Source organism: Muscardinus avellanarius (assembly GCF_963383645.1).
Source record: "Muscardinus avellanarius genome assembly, chromosome: 16".
Lineage (NCBI taxonomy): Eukaryota > Metazoa > Chordata > Mammalia > Rodentia > Gliridae > Muscardinus > Muscardinus avellanarius.
The window spans coordinates 48269009-48287708 of record NC_137802.1 but is presented as its reverse complement, the minus strand read 5'-3'; the positions used below and the strand labels follow the sequence as shown (position 1 = coordinate 48287708).

Sequence of the window (18700 nt, the reverse complement as noted above, 5' to 3'; positions counted from 1 at the left end):
TATTTCTGTTTTCTTTGTGTGTTTTCCCCTCGGCCGGGGGCGGGGGCGGCGGCCGGCGGGCGAGGGATGCTCGGGACGCAGGTGTGTAGGGGGCAGGGGGCCGCCGCGCGCCGCTCGGAGACCGGCCGGGCGAGAGCGCTGGGACCGGAGAAGGGTCAGGGGTTAGCGAGGCCGGGGCCGGGGCGGGGAGGGCCTCGCGGTGCCCGGGGAGGGGGCCCGGCGGGTTACAATGTGGAGGGGTCTGCGAGGAGGGGGAGGGCTGGGAGAAGAAGGGGGCGGGTGGCGAGGAGTGTGGGGGAGGGGAGTGGTCCTTCGGAGGTGGAGGCCGAGGAGGCTGCAGGGGGAAGGGAAGAGGATGGAGAAGTGAGGAGCATCCGAGGCTTCTCCAGCTCCCAGAATGGGGGGTGCAGGCTGGTGGCGGTGGGCCCTTCGCGCCGGCCCCCCAGGGAAGGAAGGGGCTGAGTGCATTCTGGGGTTGGCTGTGTTGCCAGGATACAAGCCTGTGTTGCACACCCCACACCCGGCACCTCGAGGCCCCAGCCCTGGAGACCTCAGCAGCAGTTGCAGAAACTGGGGACCTGCTCCCCGCTCAGCTGGCGGCGAAGGGAGGGCCCGCGAGAGGGAGGGGCTGAGGGAGGGGCTATTTGATCTTAAACCCTCCCCCAGCAGAGGCCAGAGGGCAGGACAGGGCGCCCCCAGCTGGGGAGGGCCTGGGGTGAGTGACGAGGTAGGGACTGCAAGGGGCTGAGGGGCGGAGGGCGGGGCTGGGGAGGGGACTGCCGTGGCCCCCCCTCCCCTCCCACGCACCCCCCTGCTACGTCAGAAGCTCCCGGGCCAGCTCCTAGTCCTGTCGGTGGGGGCAGCAGGATGCTGGTGGCAGCAGAGGGGGCCGGCCGGGTGCCTCCGCAGCTCCTGGCAGGGCCCGGCGGGGCGTGTGCGGCTGCTGGTGCGCGCCCCCCGCCCCACGCCTCCCCATGCAGCCCTGGCAGTGCCTCCGGCGCTTTGCCCTGGCCTGGTGGGAGAGGACCGCCGAGGGCAGCGCCCGCTCTCCCAGGGAGGAGGCTGGACCCAGGGACGCTGGGGGCCGTGGGGAGCCAGGTGAGCAGATCGGGGGTGTGGGCAAGGAGTGGGTCCTGGCCTGGCTTTCCCAGACCCTCTCCTAAAATACTGCGGACCGCGAGGTCCCGTAATCCCCAACTTTGAGGGAGGTGGGGTCCCTGAGTTGGGGGTTTCTGGATGAGGCGCTTCAAAAGGAGATACAGGAGTTTAAACTTAGGGCAAGGGGAGATAGGACCCCCGAGCTGGGGTTTTCTGGCTGAAGCCCCTGAAGAGAAGATACAGGAGTATCTGTTTGGGGGAAGGGGACACATGAGGGAACTCGCTGGGGGAAACTGACAGCCCTCAGGTGTTCAGGTCTGGATGTTTCTGTGGGTGGGGTTTGAGCACCTTGCGGGGTGGTTGGAATACCTTGTGGATTATCTTGGACTGCGTGACCTTGAGCCAAATGATTTGCTGTCCAAGTCTGCCTCAGTTTCTCTCATTTCCCTCCCTATCCCTCTGGCTGGTCTTTAAAAATCGATGATGCATTTGGTGGAGACTGTCACTGTGAGAATGTGAGGCTCTGTCATCACGGTGGCAGCTGGGATGGTGGCGGTTTCTGGCACAGTTGTGCCGTGTGTGTATGTGGGGGCAGCTATGGTGTATGTGTTTGGGGTTCGGCTGGCTCTGGTTGGTGTTGGGGCCAATCTGGGCATGTGTCAGGGATCAGCGTCCACGCAGGAAGGGGTGCCCCAGGCCGCCTGAGAGTCCTGGGGCAGAGACTTAGCTGGTGGCCTATTGTAGAGGCAGGGGATGGGGGGCGAGGGCTCTGGACATAAGGGGAGGGGCTCTGAGAATAATGTCCCCCCCAGCTCCCCACCCAGACTGCCTGGCACCCAGGCACCACTGGCAGCAAGTGCAAAGGCTTTGCCCTGGCTTCCTGCCACCCTGCCTTAGGGACAAGAGGGTCTTTGTCCAGTGCACCCCCCAAGTCCTGCTCCTTTGGCCTCTTCCGTGATGGCTGGTTCTCTGTGTGACCCTCAGGGCTGGGTTGGAGATGTGGTGGGTCCCCCTCTGGCTCCTACTTTCTGTGCTCTGAAGAGCTCTCTGAAAGAGGCAACTGTGGTGTCAGGCAGGAGTGGGGAGAGGAGCCCCAAAGGGGAAGGGTCTCCACTAGGGGAAGGGTCCCCATAGGGGAAGGGTCTCCACTAGGGAATGAACCCTTTGGAGCATACCCCCCGCACCCCCCCCCGCCACTCCATTGGCCTTCTTGCCTAAGGCAAGGGTCTGGGGGTCTTCCTGGCCTGATTTCTGCACAATTCCGGGTTTCTTACAGAGGTAGAGGGCATCAGCCAATATGCAGGGCCTCTCTGGTGCTGTCTTTTCCCTGGCCAGGGACCCACCCTGGAAAAAGGGTTTAATTAGAACCATTGATTCCTTCTTTGGCTGCGGGCATCGATCTCAACCGTGTGGTCAGAGTTGGGAATTGGGGGTGGCACGGCTGCCGTCTGCCCAGTGCCAACCTTGCCATTCTTGGGAGTGCTGAGGAGGGAAGGGAAGGGGTTCTTTGAAGTACCAGGTCTGCTTAGCCCCCACCCCACCTCAGATTAGATCTTGGGGGAGAAAGGAGACGTTTGAGGATCCTAACTGCTGGGGCTGTTTGGGGTTTGAGGAAGGACCGCTCATAGCATCTCTCCTCCTGAACAGTGGGCTTGAGACAGGGGAAGAGGCAGCTCTGGTTCGGAGGGGTCCTACCAAGGGGAGTCAGGAGGCCATGGAGGGGCTGTGGGTTCAGGGGCGGGTACGCAGTCCAGGGGAAGGATCCAGGACTTGCCATAAAAGCCTCTCTTTCTAGGAATCCTAAGCACTTATCTCCTCCAAGCTCTGGCAAGAAGATCTGTTTTTTTTTTTTTTTTTTTTCCCCTTTCTTTGCATCCTCGAGGCCCAGAGAGGGACAGAAGCTGCTTAGAAGCCCAGCAGGCCCAGGTCCATCCCGTGAGTCTGGTTCCCTGACTGGTGGCCCCTGCCTGGGCACAAGGTGCTGAGGGTGGGGCCCCCGGCAGCCCAGGCTCCAGTGCCTTGGCTAGGATTGGTGGCGGTGGGGCCGGGCCATGCCCCCCAGTCCCAGCAGCCTGCTGGGTGGCTGTGGGTGGGCTGGTGCAGGTGCAGGCCTCAATGAGGCACTCAGCAGCTCTTTGAAGAATCCCTAGTTGGCTTCTCAGGGCCCACTGGAGCAAAGATAATAAAAATCTGGCCGTCAGCGGGTTTGAGGGCCGCACTCCTTCTTTCATTCCAGGCTCTGAAAAGCTGAGATGAAGGCTTTGGATTTGGCTGGGAAGAGCGCCTGCCCCCAGGGAGAGAGGGAGGGAGGGAGGTAGAGAGCAGGGGGATGATTTCCCAGCACTGGGGAGTTGCTGGGGAGGGGGCAGGGGCAGGGGCATGGTTCCCCATTTCTGCCCCACGGCCCAGGTCCTCACTGTCAGTGCTCTTGTACCCAGCACCTGGGCTCCAGCTTTGTTCTCCAGTTCCACTGATGGTGGGGGCTCTTCTCTGCTCTGCAGGGCCCCCCACCCCGGGCCTCTCCCTGCCCTCAGTTTTTCCCACCCCTCCCCATTTCTCTCCCTGCTCCCTGTCCCTGCCCCTGGGTTTCTCCTGCTTTTCCCTTCCTGTGCCTCTCTCTCTTCTTGCCCCCCCTTCTCCTTCTGGCTGCCCCTCCCATCTGCCTCCCTCCCCTCCCCCCCCAGCTAAGTCCTGCTTTCTAGGACTGTCTGGAAGGTTGTGAAGCCAGTGTGTGTGTGTGTGGGGGGGGGGGGAGCCACAGCCGCAGCCTCCAAAGGGATGGGCCCTGGCAGACTATTATGGTCTGTCAGGTGCCACAGTTATCAGAATCCAGGCAGAACAGGTTGCGTGCACCTAGGAAGGCAGGTGCGCGTGCACGCCGGGGCGTATGTGTGCTTGTCGGGGGGGGGGTGAGGACACGTCCCCCCACACCACAGTGGGCACTTTGTCCTGACATTGGCCTCAGCCTCCGGAGCGGCTTCTCCTGCCCAGCTCCAGCCCCCACCCCCTCCCTGGCATTACTGCCGCCCTTGGGAGCTGATCCCCTCACTCCCTGCAGGCTCAGAGGTGGGGCCTGGCCTAGGCCTGACCAGAGCCCCCTCCAGCCCCTGGATGCCCTCTGCCCTGTCGTAAACCCCTCAGAAAGACAAGACCCTGCACAAAAGAACACAGGACTGAGTTAAGCACCCTCACTCCCTCCGATCCGAGTGTCCGTGTGACCTTGAGCAAGTCCCTTCCCAGACAAGGCCTCTGTCCTCACCTGTGAAATGAGGGGGTGTGGGCTGGATGATCGCCAAGGTCTCTCCTGACATCCCAGCGATGTTGTGTCTCTCTTCTGGGTGATTTGCATATGCTTTGCATATATTAATAGTGCCTGCTTGGAGGGGGAGGGTGTCACCCACACCCGCCCAGAGTCCCACCCACCATTCCCACTCCTCTTGCCCATTGGTCCAGGCTTCTACTGTTCCAGCTTCCCAGAGGGTGGCAGCTGGGGGCTGAGATCCCCCAGGCACGTGGGTCTGGCCTCGGAGCCCCAGCCCAGCGATGCTGGAGGCTGAGGGAGGGCCAGCCTTGGTGGAGGGACTGCCTGCCCTCCTCAGGCCTGCACTAAAAGGTGCAGACGGTAGGGGGAGCAAGGTGCCCTGCGGAATTGCCAGAGTTGCCAGTGGACGTGTAGATGCCAGGAAGTCCTAGCTGCAAGGACTCCCTCTCTGGCTTCAGTTCCCACCCAGCCGGCAGCAAGTCCCGCAGTGTGCTGCCCCTGCCTACCTCTTCCCATGCTCCTGGACTCCAGGTGCATGGGCTGGGACGTGGACCTCAGGATGGTCACTAAGAGAGACGAGGTCATCCATGGCCCCTCTGGGCTCTGCCTGGCCACCACACCCAAGGAGAGGCTTCATGCCCTGCAGAGGCCACTGGCACGGCCAGGGAGGGAGGGCCTGTTACCCTCGGTTCTGCCCCCACCTCTGTCAGCACAGCCCGGTCTCACGGGGACTTCCCCAGCGCCTTCTCCACTGCTGCCCAGTATCAGGCACCGGCCAGTGCTCTGGGTCCAGCCCTTAGTCCTCCCTGGTTCCTTTCATCCACACATGGCCAGTCACATGGGACGGGGCTGGGTAAAGGTCTTTAGCCTGGAGAAGGCAATGATGAGAACCCCTGAGGATGGGAGCAGAAACGCCACCCCCCCCCCCAGGCCCTGACCAGAGAAAGGAGGCAGCGAGAGATCAAGGTTAGACCTCGCTTTAGGAAAGGATGGTCCCAGGAGGCAGATTAGTTTCTGATCATGGAATTTTGTGAATATTAAATGAAATCACATAAAAACATTTATCATGGTGCCTGACACATAATAAATACTCTATAAATGACATAGGGAAAGGCCAGATGTCTGTGAACCCAGAGTAGACCCTCCCCTAAGCCTGGGGTTTTCAGTTTGGCAGAGGAAGAGGAAGAGGAGGAAGAGGTATGCTTCCTAGAAGAGCCGTCTCTCCCCTACTTAGGCAGCTGCTCCCATACTGTCCTTCACGCCCCACGCAGGCACTGGGCATGGGGCCAGCCACCCTGGGACACCCTGCCTCGTCCTCTCTGCTGGGAGTGGGCAAACAGAAGGGTTTGGAGGCTGGAAACCTGCTCTTGTCCCCCTCCCCCATCTCTGCCCAGGGCAGCTTGAGAGAAACGGAGCCCACGCCGCAGTAGGCAGAATTGAGGTTGGATAGGAAGAAAAACTTCCTGGTGCATGAAAGGTGGCTATTTCAAGGTGGGGAGCTCGGTGGTATTTTCATATCTTTTACCTCAGTGATAGGTGTACGAGCACCAGAAATCTAGTGTTGTACCCAGGGCCAGGGGACTGGTCAGCATGACCTTCTAAATGACCTTTGGGCATCCTGAGGACTGTGGCCGTTGCTGTTGGCAGAATACAGGGGCCCTTGATGGTCTCCTTGCTGGGGAGGGATCTGCAGCTGCTGGACAAGTATCCCTTCCCAGGACAGAGTATGGTGTAAAGAACCAGCGTTAAGCTGGGCACGGTGGCGCATGCTTATAATCCCAGCATTCGGGAGGCTGAGACAGGAGGATCATGGTCCGTGGACAGCCTCAGCTACTTAATGAGGCCCTTTGTAACTCAGTGAGACCCTGTTTCAAAATAAAGAATAAAAAATAGGGTTGTGGTGTGAAGCTGGCTCTTTAGAATGCCCCTGGGTTCCAACCCCAGTACCCCCCCCCAAAAAAAAAAGAACTGGCGTTGAACAGTCAAGCTACCTGTCACCCCAGCTGCTGTGTGACCTTGAGAATTTCATTGACCCCTCTGGTCTTTGATGTCCTTGGTTTGAGTAGGAAAGGTGGTACTAAGGGGGTCTTTAAACTCCCAGTTGTCACAGAGTCTGCCTACAGCCTGTCTCCTGAGATAATACATAGCTGGCCATGGAGGGTGGGTAGAATATATCCCTGCTTCAGCTAAGCCAGGAAAAATGGAGACCTGGGCCAAGAGAATATTGATGGAGTGTGTGTAAGTGCATGGGTGTGCACACTGACACACATGCACATACACTTGTGTCTTACAGACAGCCCCTCCTGTACCTAAAACACATCTTGCCTAAATCTGACCTTTAGCTGGGAGACCTTAAGGCAGTGGCCAGAGGATTCAGCTGTGCCCTGGATCATAAACCCACTGTCACCCCAGCAAAGATGGCTTTGCCACAGTCCATTCCATGCAGGGACTAGAATCCTGTCCGTGTTTTCCTCCACAAGGCACATCTGCTGTGGTTCTGCTCCCGCCAACCCCCACCCCATCCAGGTTCCTGGCACTGGCTGCCAGCCGGCTCAGTTGCCTGCATATTATGGCATGGTATTTTCTAGGACTGGAATGGAGTTAGGTTTTCACATGCCTCCATCCTCCCCTCTGTAAGCATCCTCATCCCTGAGCACTGGCTTCTTTCCATCCCGGCCACAGAACATACTACAGCCCCAGGCCCAGGGGCTCACAGAGGGGCCCCCAGACTCAGATTCTATGGAAAGGCCCCTGGCCCAGGCCCCATAGGCAGGCCCTAGCCAAAGATACCTGTGCTGAGCATGGGAGGCCAGGAGGGGAATGTGTCCTGCAGCCCCCATGCCCACCGGGTCTGTGCAGACAGGGCAGGTTCCCTGGCGGCACCCCAGCCCCCCACTTGTGCTCTATGGGGGGAATGGTGCTCCCCACCCACCTGGGATGCATCCCACTGCCGTTCTGCACACACGCCTGCCTGTCTGCCTCCTCTCTTGGGCCTTCCCTGTCCACTCTGTCCCCACCAGGTGGCCTGGTTGGCTGTGGCTGGCCGCCTTCGGAGTTGAAAGCTAGGGCTCTGGGGAAAAGCTGAAAAGCTGGTGTCCTTAGGATGGATACAGACCCCCTCTCTGCCGGCCTGCGGACCTGGGTCTCCCCAGCCAGGCTGCTCTGGGACTTGTGGTTAGCAAAACAAGAAGGGGCCATGTGGGGCTTCCTGCAGACCCCCTGTGATGCAGGAAAGGGCTGCTGGTCAGCAGAAGTCGCCTGAGACCAAGCTTAGGAAGTCCCGGGTGTAAAGACTCATGCCTCCTGTGGCCTGTCTAGCTCCCAGGGTTAGAACCAGCCACCTCCCACCCCTAGGATGAGGTGGAAAGAGATTGAAAAAGATCTCTACCACCTAATTGCCCTTAGGAGATAGCTTATGCTGGTGTGTGCGATGGAGAGAGGTTAGACTTTGGGCAGAACTTCCCGAGGGCACTGAGAAGGGTGGATGGGAGGCAGTTGAGGTCTGGGCCAAGGTCCTCAGCCGTGTGTGTGGGGGGATCAGCGCTGGAGTCCCGGTGCGGACATGGATTCACTGTGCGGTGGCTCGGGGCGAGTTGCTTACCTCTCTGAGGCTCAGTTTCTCTACCTGAAATTCAAGGGTATCAACAGGGTCGGTCTTCAAATTAAATGAGGTACTTTGGGCAGAGTCGCTGGCACATTGTAAACATGCAGTAGACATCTCACCGTCTGATCGAGTGACTGAAGGGGGACCACGCTCCGTGAGGAAGGAGCGTGTGCCAGAAAACCTCTTGAGACTTTTCTAGAGTGCAGTTCTACACCTCAGCCCTCTGGGGTTGGGCTCCTGGAGCTGCCAGGGGGGCTGGTGGTGAGAGGGAAGAAGCTGGGGCTCCCCGGTGGGTGGTCTTCTCTCTCCCCCTGTGCCCCGCATCTCCTTGCTCCTCTCCCAACCCCAGGGCCCTAGGGCTGGATCCATTAGTGAGCATTCTTGATTTCCTCCCCAACTCTCTGTCCCAACATCTGGGTGTGACAGCTGTTTCTCCCTGGGATGTCCGCGTGGTGGGTAATCAGTGGGAAAATTGGAACCAGGAGATTGGCAGGGGGCTCTGGGAACGCTGGCAGGCAGACGTGATGTGAGTGTGGATGGGAATGAGCCGGCCAAGCTAGGGCTGCCTGCACCCAATGGTGCCCGGCCCTGGCATCTCCAGGCGGGATTGGTCTTAACGCGTGCGCGCCTCTGGGTAAAAGGCAATAGGTAGGTGCTGCAGCATGAGGAAGACAAGGTGGACTTAGAGAGGACTTCCCTGCAGGATGAGAAAAAGGCATGATGGACAGTCGTAGGGGTCCAGCTAGGGCGGGCTGAGCCAGGCTTGTGGAGGCCAGCGCTGGGGGAAGGGCTTCGGGCAGGTCTGGGGAGCCCATTTTCTACCCGGTGTGAGTGAATGCCTCTTGGCTGTGTAGTGCCTGTCTCTTCCACTGTAGGCGTGGGGGCTTCCTAGGGTTATGGTGAACGGAGCAGATGGGGGCCTCAGGCTGGGTTGAGGGGTCAGCGGAGCAAAGATGGCAGAGCCCTCTGACTCTGATCCTTCGGGATGAGGCTCCTTGGCAGGGGAGACAGGTGGGCCCTCACTGTTTGGGATCTTGCTTGAGCACCCCAGAAAAGAGTCTGCCTGCCCCCCTGTTTTGGGGAAGAGAACCAGGCCTGGCTCTGGGGACCCAGTTCTGGGGCCCCATGTCTTCCGTGTTGTCCTGCTGCTGTCTGTCCTGCTGTCTGTCTGCCACTGATGTCTCTGTCCCTCTGTCCCTGCTCTTCCTCCAACACCCAGTCTCTACCCCGGTGCCCCTGAGGCCCTAGGACCCCAAAGGGGCAGCTTCTAAGGCCCTGCCTTGCTCTGTCCCGGCCCACCCCAGCCCCAGCCCCTCCAGCTCCCGGCCCAGGAGCCTGCGGGCAGGAGTGCGCTCATTCACGACTTTCCTCCTTTCCTGTCCCTCACCCAGGGCTCCAGCGTGCTGCGGGAGGGAAGCCTCCAGGACTCTGTTCCCTCTGTTTAAAGTCTCCAGGTTAGTAAGCCAGGAGGGAGGCCCCCACTGCTCTGTAGTCAGACCCCTCCCCAGCCTGGAGGGCAGAAACGGGGGAGCGGGGAGGGCGCCTTGCCTGGCAGAAAACTTGTCTATGTGTGCATGTGAGTGTGTGTGTGTGTAAGCACGTGTGCATGTACGTGTGTGTACGTATCTGGGGCTGGGAAGGGGGCACGAGGCAGCCTGCCGCGGGGGCGAGAGGCCTGGGGACGGGGTCAGGCGCCTGTGGGAGATGCCCCATCCCACCTCAGCTGGGCTTGGTGTCTGGGCGCTGAGACCTGTGCTCTCTCCCTCCCCATCCATTCCCCAGGTGCTCTGGGCTACAGTGGTGGCCACACACAGGTGACAGGGTGGGCCCAGCCTAGCAGCCGTGGTCTGGCCAGCTGACAGTAGGGCACCTGTCCCCCCGCTGTGGTGAGGTGACATTATGTCTACCACTGTCCTTCTGCCCCCGAGCCTCCTGCCTGCAGCTCCTTTGCCCTTTATGTTCCTATAGACCGTTTGCGACCCCACCAAGCAAGCCGTGGCCTGGGCTCCAAGTCCCTGGTCACCCCGGGCCGCATTGTTAGGCTGTTGCCGAGGCCGTTTCCAAGGGCACCTGCGCCCAGGGCCAGCAGTCCAGAGCAGACTCAAGAGTCAGTGAAGTCAAACCTCTGCTTAAGCGATTCCCCTGCTGTGTGGCTGTGTCGAGCCATTTCCCTCTCCAGCCTCACAACTTTGCCTGTAGCAGCGCAGGAAGGCCTACCTGGCAACCGCTGTCAGGAGAGGAACGCAGCGCTGACCCAGCACCGCTGCCTGGATGCCGGCTCCTTCACTGTGCCGCCCCGCCTGGTCTGGGTGCTGACTGGGCACTGCCTGGCGCCCCCAGAAACTGTGGGAACCCCATCTTGGTGGATTCAGGTTCTGGCCACACAGCTTTCTCCAGCTGCTGCTTCTTCTCCTTCTTCTTTTTGGTGCTGAGGATTGAACCCAGAAGCACTCTGTCTCTCAGCTATGCTCACAGCCCTATCTTATTTTTAATTTGGAAACAGGGCCTCACCAAGTAGCTGAGGCTGGCCTTGAACCTGCGATGCCCATGCCTCAGCCTCCTAAGCACTGAGATCAGAGGCGTGCGCCACCGCGCCCGGCTCTTCTCCAGCCCCAATCCAGGTGGGCAGCGGCAGGCGCGGCCCTCCTCGCCTCATGCCTGCTGCCGCCGCCGCCTTGATGGCTTTTTAATAACTTTGCTCTGAGACAATCGGCAGAGTGCTCGTTTGTCTGCCTCTTAATTAAAATTACCGTTTTCCTAAAAGAGCAACGAGCTGCTGCTGGAGAAAGCGGGGGCGCTGGAGCCACAGCCCTTTCCTCGGCTTTGCCCCCACCCCCTTGGACAGCACAGGGGTCACTCAGCGGGGGCCTGAGCGAGGGCCTCCAGCAGGCGTGCCAGGAGTTTCCTTTCCACCCACCCTCTTCCGGAAGACCCCCAGTGTGGGGGCTCTCAGTACCCCCTAGGCTTACTTTCTACATCTCTAAAAGCAGAGCAGCCCCTGTCCTGCCTTCTCCCTGAGTGGAGTGAGAGGTGGGTGGGTTTGGGACCCGTGCGGTGAAGGGCCATTAGGAAGCCTGCGGGCTGGGGTGGGGAGCGGAGGGCGCAGCCCCTCGCCGCAGCCCACGCTCCGTCCCTCTGTGGGCTTGGGGACCGGCGAGGGTGTGGGGGCTCAATTAGTCATTGCTGAGTTGGGGAAGAAATCACCACTGATAGTCATGGGAATGCTAATGAGCAGTGTTTACTGGGTGATTATGCGCTCTGCGTGCCTTGCTTCATTTCCCCCTCACAGCTGTCCTGGAGCTTTGCTGCCTCTTCTGTTGTTGGTTTTTGTGGGGGGGTAGGGAGGGATTAGGGATTGAACCTAGAGGCATTCTACCTTGAAGCTACACCCCAGCCCAACTTTCTTTTCTTTCTTTCTTTTTTCTTTTCTTTTTTTCTTTCTTTTTTTGCAGTACTAGGGATGGAACCCACAGGCATTCTACCTTTGTGCTACACCCCCAGCCCTATTTTTTATTCTTTTTTCTTTGGAAACAGGGTCTCACTGAGTTGCAAAGGGCCTCACTAAGTGGCTGAGGCTGGCTGCGAACTAAGATCCTCCTGTCCCAGCCTCCCAAATGCTGGGATTACAAGTGTGAGCCACCACGCCCAGCTACCCAGCTTATTTGGAAACAATCTCACTAAGTTGCCGAGAGCCCTGCTAAATTGCCGAGGCTGGCTTTGAACCTGTGATCCTCCTATCTCAGCCTTCCAAGTACTGGGATTACAAGGGTACGCCACCACAGGCAGCTCTCTTTCTTTCTTTCTTTCCTTTCTTTCTTTCTTTCTTTCTTTCTTTCTTTCTTTCTTTCTTTCTTTTCTTTTCTTTTCTTTTTTCTTTCTTTCTTTTTTTTTTTTTTTTTTTTTTTTTTTTGGTAGTAGGGGTTGAACCCAGGGGCATTCTATCTCTGAGCTATACCCCCAGACTTTTACATTGTTTTTTATGTTGAAACAGGGTCTTCTTTTTTTTTTTTTTTTTTTTTCCCCAGTACTGGGGATGGGACCCAGGGGCATTCTACCTTTCTGCTACACCTCCAGCCCTATTTTTTATTCTTTATTTTGAAACAGGGTCTCACTGAGTTGCAAAGGGCTGTCCACAAACTGTGATCCTCCTATCTCAGTCTCCTAAATGCTGGGATTACAAGTGTGCACAATCACACCTGGCTGAAACAGGCTCTTCTAAATTGCTGAGGGTCTTGTTAAAGTTATCGAGGCTGGCCTCAAACCTGCAATACTCCTATCTCAGCCTCTTAAGTACCGGGATTGCAGGTATGCACCACCACACTCAGATAGCCCTTTTTATTTTAGAAATAGGGTCTTGCTAAGTTGCTGAAGCTGGCCTCAAACTTTAGAGCCTCTTGTCTCAGCCTCCCAAGTACTGGGATTACAGACGTGGGTCACCATCCTGGCTTGCTGTCTCTTTTATTTTTATTTTTATTATTTATTTATCTATTTGTGGTACCAGGAATGGAACCAGGGCATTCTACCTCTGAGCTACACCTCCAGCCCTATTACTTTTATTCTTTATTCTTTATTTTGAAACAGGGTCTCACTAAATTGTAGAGGGCCTCACTAAGCAGCTGAGGCTGGTCGTGAACCTGCGATCCTCCTGTCTCAGCTTCCTGAGTACTGGGATTCCAAGTGTGCGCCACCATGGCTGGCTTTGCTGTCTCTGTTATAGGGGAGTTAACAGAGAGACCTGAGGGGTTGAGTCATGTGCCCCCAGCAGATGGATAGGCCCGGACCCCAGCTGGGCAGCCTCAGCCCGCACCCTGTCCTTTGGTCTCCTTCTGCCCCAGCTTCCTCCTGAAGCCTCTCTTAGGTGCAGCCCCAACCCAAGCTGCGCGGAGGGCGCTTTTGCCTCTCTCTCTCCCCCTCTTTTTCCTTCTTTCTTCTTTTTTTTCCCACTGTTTAAGCCATTTTATTAGAGCAAGATTTTATAATCCAGTTACATTTCCTTGCTCAGTTATCAAACTGTTAAAACAGAACAGACATCCTGAGCCCTCTGCCAGGCTTTCTACAGCTCTTTCTCCTCTGACTCTCAAGTTCGTCTCCACCGTCCTCTCCCAATCCCGCTTCTCCTGTCAGGTCTATGCTGTGGCCGGGCAGAGGCCTCCCCGGCTCCACTGGGCCTGGCCTTCCCCTCTGTGAGCTTCAGTTTCCGTGGCTCCGCTTCCAGGACTGTGCCTGGCACATTTATGGTCATACAGTCACTCAACAAACAATTGGTACACACTTAACTTGTGCCAGGCAACGCGGGGTTGCCAGGGTCAGTGAAAGACAATTTAGCAGGGACCACACTACAGCTCACCTCTACCACACCCCTGCCCGCCATTTCTGTTTCTCCCTTAGCCAGCCCTCTGACCCCCCTCTGGGTTTATTCCTCCAGACTCCCAGAATGTCTTCTGGTTCTTACTGTGCTGTGTGAACAGTTGCCTGTCCCGAGCATAGCTGAGCCTCCCAGGCCGCCTGTGCTCCTGGAGGCAGCAAACCTACTGCCTTCAGGGGCAGGACACGAGTGGGGCTCTGGGTGGAGACATCAGGGAATGGCGGGGACTGGGGTAAGGACAGGGCCATGTACTCCTCACCGGCGCTAAAACTCAAAGAAACGGTGAGGGGTAGTGGTGTGCACTGTAACCCCAGTACTTGGGAGGCTGAGACAGGAGGAGCACGGCTTGGAGCCCAGTCTCAGCAACTTAGCAAGATCTTGTTTCAAAGTAAAAAATAAAAAGGGCTGGGAGTGTAGCTCAGAGGTAAAATGCTCTGGGTTCCATTCCCAGGACCAAAACCAAAGTCAAAAAACAAAAAGAAGCCCGGCGTGGTGGCGCACGCTTGTAATCCCCACGCTTGGGAGGCAGAGACAGGAGGATCGCGCAGGTTCGAAGCCAGCCGCGCGTGCTGGTTTAGGAGACCCTGTTTCCAAATAAAAATGTGAAAATAGGTCTGGGAGTGTAGCCCAGAGGTAGGAACCCCAGTACCACCAAAAAAAAAAAAAAAAAAAAAAAGAAGCCCAGCATTCGGGAGGCTGAGACGGGAGGATCGTGGTTCGAGGACAGCCTCAGCTACTTAGTGAGGCCCTCCGTAACTTAGTGAGATTTAGTGAGACCCTGTTTCAAAAAATAAAGAATAAAAATAGGGCAGGGGCTGTAGCTCTGAGGTCGAATGCCCCTGGGTTTCATCCCCAGACCCGCAAAACAAACAAACAAACAAACAAACAAAAAAGAAAAAACAAACACCACATCCAAAGAAATGCCTGGTTCCTCTGAGGCTGCAGAGTTTCTTTGACTCTGGCGTCCCCGCGCCGGCGGGCACATCTTGCGTGTGTGCTGTGTTGAGTGACCACGTGCATGCCAGACACTGCGTTAGGTACTTTAGGCCCCTCGTTTCTTCAAACCTTCCCAAGGTAGGTGTTATTTTCCCCATTTTGCCACTGGGGAAACTGAGATCTGGTGAATGGAATGACTTGTTGAAGGTCACGGGGATGGACGGTGGCGGAGGCTCGTGTGGAGCCCGGCTCGCGGTGTCCTTCTGCCTGCTGCCTGGTCACCGTGTGCCCTGTGGCTGGTCACCCTGTGCTCGAAGCCCTGGGTGACCTGGAGTCCTGGGGCCCTGCTTGCTGTGGCTGGGAGGTCGGGAGGCAGGCAGGGGCAGGTGCCCCTTGCCCCAGCACACCCCTCCTCCTCAGCTTTTGGTCTCATCCCGCAGCCTGAGGACAGCGTGCTGACAGGTGCCGGGCTGCAGAGATGACAGTGCTGCTGATTCCCCCATAATTACTGTCTGATGAGATGCCAGAATTAGCCACTGCACAAGCATGGGGTGCAGACGTGGGGCAGGGTGCAGGAAGCAGCTGAGGGAGGCGCCTCTCCTCCAAGCCTGGGCCTTCTGGCAGTGGGGCAGGGGCAGCACTGGGGAGGAGGGGGAAGTAGGTTAGCGAGGAGGAAGCACTGTGTGGTTACTATGCATCAGGTCTTGTGTGGGTTTGTGGTTTCCCTGTCCTCAGGGTGGCTGGACATGCCTCTGAGGTGGCTGGTTCTGAACAGGGCATCCAGGGCCTCAGGCCACTAGTCAGAGAACTACAGACAGAGCAGTGGGCCACTCGGACTCCAGAGTGCATGCGTGCTTTGGTGTCTGTATCTTGGGTCTGCCTTGCCAGGCCGTGAGGGGTCCAGCTGCTGGAGGGAGCAGAGACTCAGGGCAGGCCCCTCAAGGGCAGGTGCCCAGGGCGGATGGGAGTGTCTGGAGGGAGTGGGCAGCATTCATCTTGTGACCAGGAAGAGCATCCATTCCAGGCAGAAGTCCAGTCAGCCCTCGAGGCCCATGGCCGGGAGGTCTGTGGAGCAGGAGGCAGGAAGGCTGGCTGCCCGGTAGCATTTTAGTAGCAGAAGAAAAAAGGGGTCTCCTGCTGGGCCCACTGAGGCTGTACTGACCACCAAGTGACAGGGTTGTGACCACAACTGCCTGACCAAGGGGCGTAGATGGCCGGGGGCTGGAGGCCCCTTGGGAGTCCTGGCCCATGAGAGGCTTGGGTTCAGGTCTCCATTCTGCTCTGAAGGAGGTCACAAGCTTCCCCCAGGACTTTGGTGAGTTTTAGGAATGGAAGAGCAAGGTGACTGGGGCCTTGGATGTGATGAATTCTCCATTACTGGAGGTATCCACGCCCTAACTGGCTAGAGTTAGTCCTCCTGTGTCTGCACTGCCAGGGCCAGGGTGGGCGGCTTTGTACCTACCAGGTGTGAGACAGGCAGGGGAAGGTGGTTCTCTGGAACTTTTTTCAGGACCTGGGGTCCCCTTCCAGCGAGGGCTGCCATGCTCCTGGGCCGCCTCCGCCCCGGGGCCCAGCTCCCCTGAGGGACAGGTGGGCTCTGCCGTGCAAACCGGAGTGTTCTCTTCCTAGGGAGAGGTGCACAGGGTGTGAGCAGCTCTCGCCAGGTGGCAGAGACAAGGCTCAGCTGTGACCTTGGCCATCTTCCTCCTGGGAACAGCGGGGTGTAGGGAAGGAAAGGGGTCCTGACTGAGAACCCCCAGACTTGAGCTCAGGCTCCTCCACTTGTCCACTCTAACCTTGGGCAAGTCGTCCCTTCCTGAGCCTCAGTTTCCCCACCTGTGCGATGGGAGAGCAGCCTCGCTCAGTGACTGCGCATCGAGCGACTTGTGGCTGGAAGGGCCTGTGGGGCCTGGCACTAGGCTTTGCAGGGTTATCAGGGAGGCGGCTTCCCGGCTGCCCTGCATTTCCCAGGCAGCGACCTCTTTTCCTGAAGGACCGCACCCCTTCTCCCAAGGTGGAGAAAGTTGAAGAGAGGTGGGGGCTTCAAGTCTTTAGCAGGTGGAAGATTTTTCCTGCTGTCCACCCTGCGCTTTACCTTCCCAGATTCTGCTGTGATGGCAGGCTCAGGCTAGACAACAGGAAGAACTTCCCCTGGAGTCTGGTCAGGTCCGGGTCCTGGGCTGCCTTCTATCCCCGCCTTCTATCTCCAGGCTCCCCTGCCCCCATCCTCCGGGTCTGGGGACCCTAACTCTGGCGTCCCTGGGGAGAGAAGGATGCAGATTTGGCTGTTTGTTCCCAAGGGCTGTGGGGTGATTACCCCTGGGGAGGGGCTGGGAGCCGGCTGTCCTCCATCCTCCAGCCACTGGAAGCTGGGTGCTGGCAGGGGCCTGTGGAGGGACTGAGCTCATGCAGGGGCAGAACTAGGGCTGGGGGTGCCCAGATCCCACAGAAGAATCCTGTGGGTTAAGCGCTGGTCAAAGTGGGGTGGCCTCGAGGTCCCTGGGATGGAGGAGACACCTCCTTCAGCAAGGAAACCCTGAAGTTGGCAAAGTAGAGAGGGTGCAGAGAAAACTGCCTCCCCGAGGAGGTGAGACTGGACTCGGGATGGCAGAGGGGGTCCCCACGGCCTTTCACCCAAGCTGGACGTGCCCTGGCCTGGCACACGAAGGGGTCCCAGATCTCCCGGGGGGTCTGCAGTGCACCTGCAGCACATGCCCGGGCACTGGCGCCCTCTGCCCAGGCAACTTGAACCACGGCAGAGCGAGGTGGGGGGTGTGCTGGTGGCCTCGGTCCTGGCTGGGCCCTGGGGTACAGGGGAGAGGCTGCCGGAGACTGGCCTCCACTGGTGGCAGCTGCAGGTCAGACATCAGAGCAGAGCATAAACAGTGACCACTGTGTGCCTGGGTGCCAAGCAGGTGCTGGGGGCCACCGGAGGGCCAGTGTCTCTGAGCAGGACATTGAGGGGCCTTCTGCCCGCTGCTTTCCCATATGCGTTAGAGTGACAGCGGGATGGGGCCTCCCCTTTGGAGACAGGAGCCCCCCACCATGCCCTCGGCTTTCAGGATGAAGTAAAGGCTGTCTTGCTGTCACCTGCTGTCCCAGGTGCAGTCCTCTGGGGCTGGAGAGCCTCTGGGGAGAGCGCTGGGCTCCTCCAAGCCAGGAGGACAATTCCTGCTCCTCTCCCTCCTCCTGTCCTTCCCTCCCTCCTGCCTCCTCTCCAAGGAGACACTGACAGGACGCCTTCCCTGGGTGGTGAGTGGTGGAGGCTCTGCACAGGACTTAGCTTGTTAACAAGGCGCCGTGTGTTCCCAGCTCTCCAGCTCCAGCTTCAGACTGAGGGTGACATGCTCCTTTCCCTCCTTTCCGTGTCTCCACCCCCTCCCTTCCCAGGGAAGCCAATTAGCCAAATCTTCATTAGAAGGTAAAATGCAAAAGCCCACCGTCTAGATAAGATACAACTCTGACAGCAGAGTGAATGGGTCGGTCAAGAAAGAACCAGCCCCAACTCATCCCCTTGCCTGGCCAGCCGGGGCTTCTGCAGTGCACAACCTGCAGGCCTGTCGGTGAGCCGCTGCTTGAAAAAGAGAGAAGACTGAGGCTCGCAGCCCCTGACCTCCTCAAGGGCACATAACCAGTCAGCGGCAGAGCTGGCTTGGAGCAGAGCTTTCTCACCCTCGGATTTAGTGATTTTTGGCAGTGCTTCCCCGCGGTGTGTGGGAGGAATAGGGAGAAAGGGGAGGTATATCTGAAATCCTGACTTGTCGGCCCTTTTGGGAAGAGAGGATCTTGTCTGAGCATGTGGTCGGTGGTCATGCAGAGACCCCTACTTCGCTGTAATGAGCACCCCCTGGCAGGGTGCCGGGGGCCTCCCTGACTGCTGGCTGAGCTCTTAGGGCCGGTGCTGCTTGTGGTGTGTTTTCTGACTTGGAGGTTGTTAGTCTGTGTCCTCCTGGGGCCTGTGGCCCCGAGAGGGGCTCCCCTGGCAGTTGCTTTCTGGGAAGTGACAGAGCAGAATGGAAAAAGTCTTGCTCCTGAGGGCCTGGGCGCCCGCCTGCTTCTGGCTCTGCCTCAGCTCCTGTGTGAGTGGGTCAGGTTTGTTCTTAGGGCCTTGGTTCCCTGCTGCTAAGTGCATTTGGCTGGAGGGAACAGCATGGTTTTCCAGGCGGTGGCCCTCTCCTCCCTGCTTAAGAGGTAGGCGCGGAGTCCTCAGCCCTGCAGATTTAGAGTTGCTGTATGGCCTAAGGGGAGCAGGTTGAGGATGGCTGGCAGGAAGGACGCTGGCTGGGTGAAGTGGAGCTCAGCTGGAATCCCAGTACTTGGGAGACTTAGGACAGGAGCACTGCAAGTTTGGGGCCAGCCTCAGCAACTTAGGAAGATCCTGTTTCAAAATAAAAAATAACGAGCCGGGCCTGGTGGCGCACGCTTGTAATCCCAG

The 18700-nt window shown here is 58.2% G+C and overlaps 1 protein-coding gene across 2 annotated transcripts in view; it reads left to right on the top strand.

Moving 5' to 3' along the window:
- Positions 1–974: 974 nt before the first annotated feature.
- The window catches only part of SRCIN1 (SRC kinase signaling inhibitor 1), a gene marked incomplete at both ends in the record, with an annotated part of 68062 nt that continues 50336 nt past the window's right edge, over positions 975–18700 (top strand). The window contains 2 exons of one of the 2 annotated variants that reach the window (XM_080713306.1): positions 975–1098; positions 9356–9418. In XM_080713306.1, coding sequence (XP_080569432.1) covers positions 975–1098; positions 9356–9418 — 187 coding nt within the window. The remainder of the gene's footprint in view (positions 1099–9355; positions 9419–18700) is intronic. The other variant, XM_080713307.1, reaches the window with a different exon arrangement.